General features: G+C 60.4%; 1 protein-coding gene across 1 annotated transcript in view; it reads left to right on the top strand.

The window, feature by feature from the left end:
* Positions 1-1948, top strand: part of KIF17 (kinesin family member 17) — a 44602-nt gene that overhangs the window by 7795 nt on the left and 34859 nt on the right. Inside the window, 1 exon segment of the mRNA XM_021709858.1 lies at positions 637-1089. Coding sequence (XP_021565533.1) covers positions 637-1089 — 453 coding nt within the window.

Raw genomic sequence — 1948 nt, 5'->3', positions numbered from 1 at the left:
CTGCACTCCAGTCTGGGCGACAGAGTGAGACTCCAACTCAAAAAAAAAGAAAAAGAAAGGCTGAGGTGGAAAGTTTGCCTGAGCCCAGCAGGTTGAGGCCGCAGTGGCCGTGAACATGCCACTGCATTCCAGCCTGGGCGAGGGAGTGAGACTTGACTAAAGCAAAGACAAAACAAACTGAGGTGCATGGCTCTGCTAATGTCACACAGCGAGGAGGAGGCAGGACTGGGTTGGGAACCGGTCTGAGTCTCCAAAGCCGACATTTTGAGTCTCCAAAGCTGACGTTTTCTGTTTTGAAGGACATAACTCCCTGATGACTCAGTTATAGCCCCACATTCTCCACCTTTGGCCTCACAGGAAGTCTGCAGGGGCTGTCGTGACAGCCAAAAGGAGGCCTGGGGCACTCAGAGAGCAGTCTAGCTCCCAGCTGCTGCCTGGAGTCAGACATTAGCAGCTGTGTGACCTGGGGCAAGTTCCATGCCCTCTCTGAGCCTCAGTCTCCTCACCTGTAAAATGGGCGCAACAAGAGCACCTACTCCGTGGGGCTCCTGCCTGGGGGATGGTGAGTGCTGGGTGCTGTGCCACCTGCCCTCACCACTGTGACTCATCCTCGCCCTCTGCCTGGTCGGTCTGCAGACGAGGGAGGCAAGGACCACCTCCGGGCGGGCAAGCTGAACCTGGTGGACCTGGCGGGCAGCGAGCGGCAGTCCAAGACGGGGGCCACGGGGGAGCGGCTGAAGGAGGCCACCAAAATCAACCTGTCGCTGTCGGCGCTGGGCAACGTCATCTCGGCACTGGTGGACGGGCGCTGCAAGCACATCCCCTACCGGGACTCGAAGCTGACGCGGCTGCTGCAGGACTCGCTGGGTGGCAACACCAAGACGCTGATGGTGGCCTGCCTGTCGCCCGCCGATGACAACTACTGCGAGACCCTCAGCACGCTGCGCTATGCCAGCAGAGCGAAGAACATCAAGAACAAGCCTCACATCAACGAGGACCCCAAGGACGCCCTCCTTCGCGAGTACCAGGAGGAGATCAAGAAACTCAGGGCCATCCTGGCCCAGCAGATGTGCCCCGGCGACCTGTCAGGTGGGCCGGCAGGGGGCTGGCGGGAGGGCGCGTGGTGAGGAGCCAGCCTGACCCTTGTCTCTGGCCTCCACTTCCCCCCTGAGATGGTAGGGCCATGTCCCCACCTCCCCTCCGCCTCATGTGAACCGGCCCCGTGAGCAGCCGGGGAGAGCCCTGGTGGGTGACGGCCCCGATGCGTCTGCTTGTCACTGGCCTGAGGAGGAGGCTCGTCTGTCTGGCCTGTCCCTCCGGCCTCAGGCTCTGTCACCCACTCTCCGCCTCCAGCCTGCCCACTTGTCATCTCTCCTGTCTCTGTGACAGCATCAGGACGCTGCGCTCAGCAGCTGGTGACTCACCCCCGCATCTCACCCCGGTCTCTCCTTACCCACCTATTACTGCAGTGCTCAGGCATATGGCTGTCACCTGTAAATCCAGGCTGGGGCCCAGGCCTGATGGCCTTTGGAACTGAGGGACTCCAGGACGGTCCTTGTCTCAGGGTCCTCTGGGGAGGAAGCAAGAGAGCTTGGGTCTGTCTGTCCCTTTGTGCACCTTCGTCTCCATCCACTCCACATATGCCTGATCGTCAACCCATTTGTCCACCCATCTGCCACCCACCCGTTTCCCCATTCGCCCACCTGCCTTTTCATCTACCCACCTGCCTCTCCACCCACTCTGTTATTTATCCGTCTACCCTCTCACGCATCTACCCAACCATCCGCTCGCTATTCCTGTCCATCCCCTCACCATCCACCCATCCAGTCACCATCTACCCACCCACCCATTCAGTCATCCACCCACCCATTCACCCATCATCCACCTATCTGTCACCATCCTCCCACTTACCACCCCCCGTCCACCTGTCTTCCCACCCACCCACCCT

This window comes from Carlito syrichta, unplaced genomic scaffold (genome assembly GCF_000164805.1).
Source record: "Carlito syrichta isolate Samal-C Ts95f unplaced genomic scaffold, Tarsius_syrichta-2.0.1 Scaffold287509, whole genome shotgun sequence".
NCBI lineage: Eukaryota > Metazoa > Chordata > Mammalia > Primates > Tarsiidae > Carlito > Carlito syrichta.
This window is presented reverse-complemented; position numbering and strand designations above follow the sequence as displayed.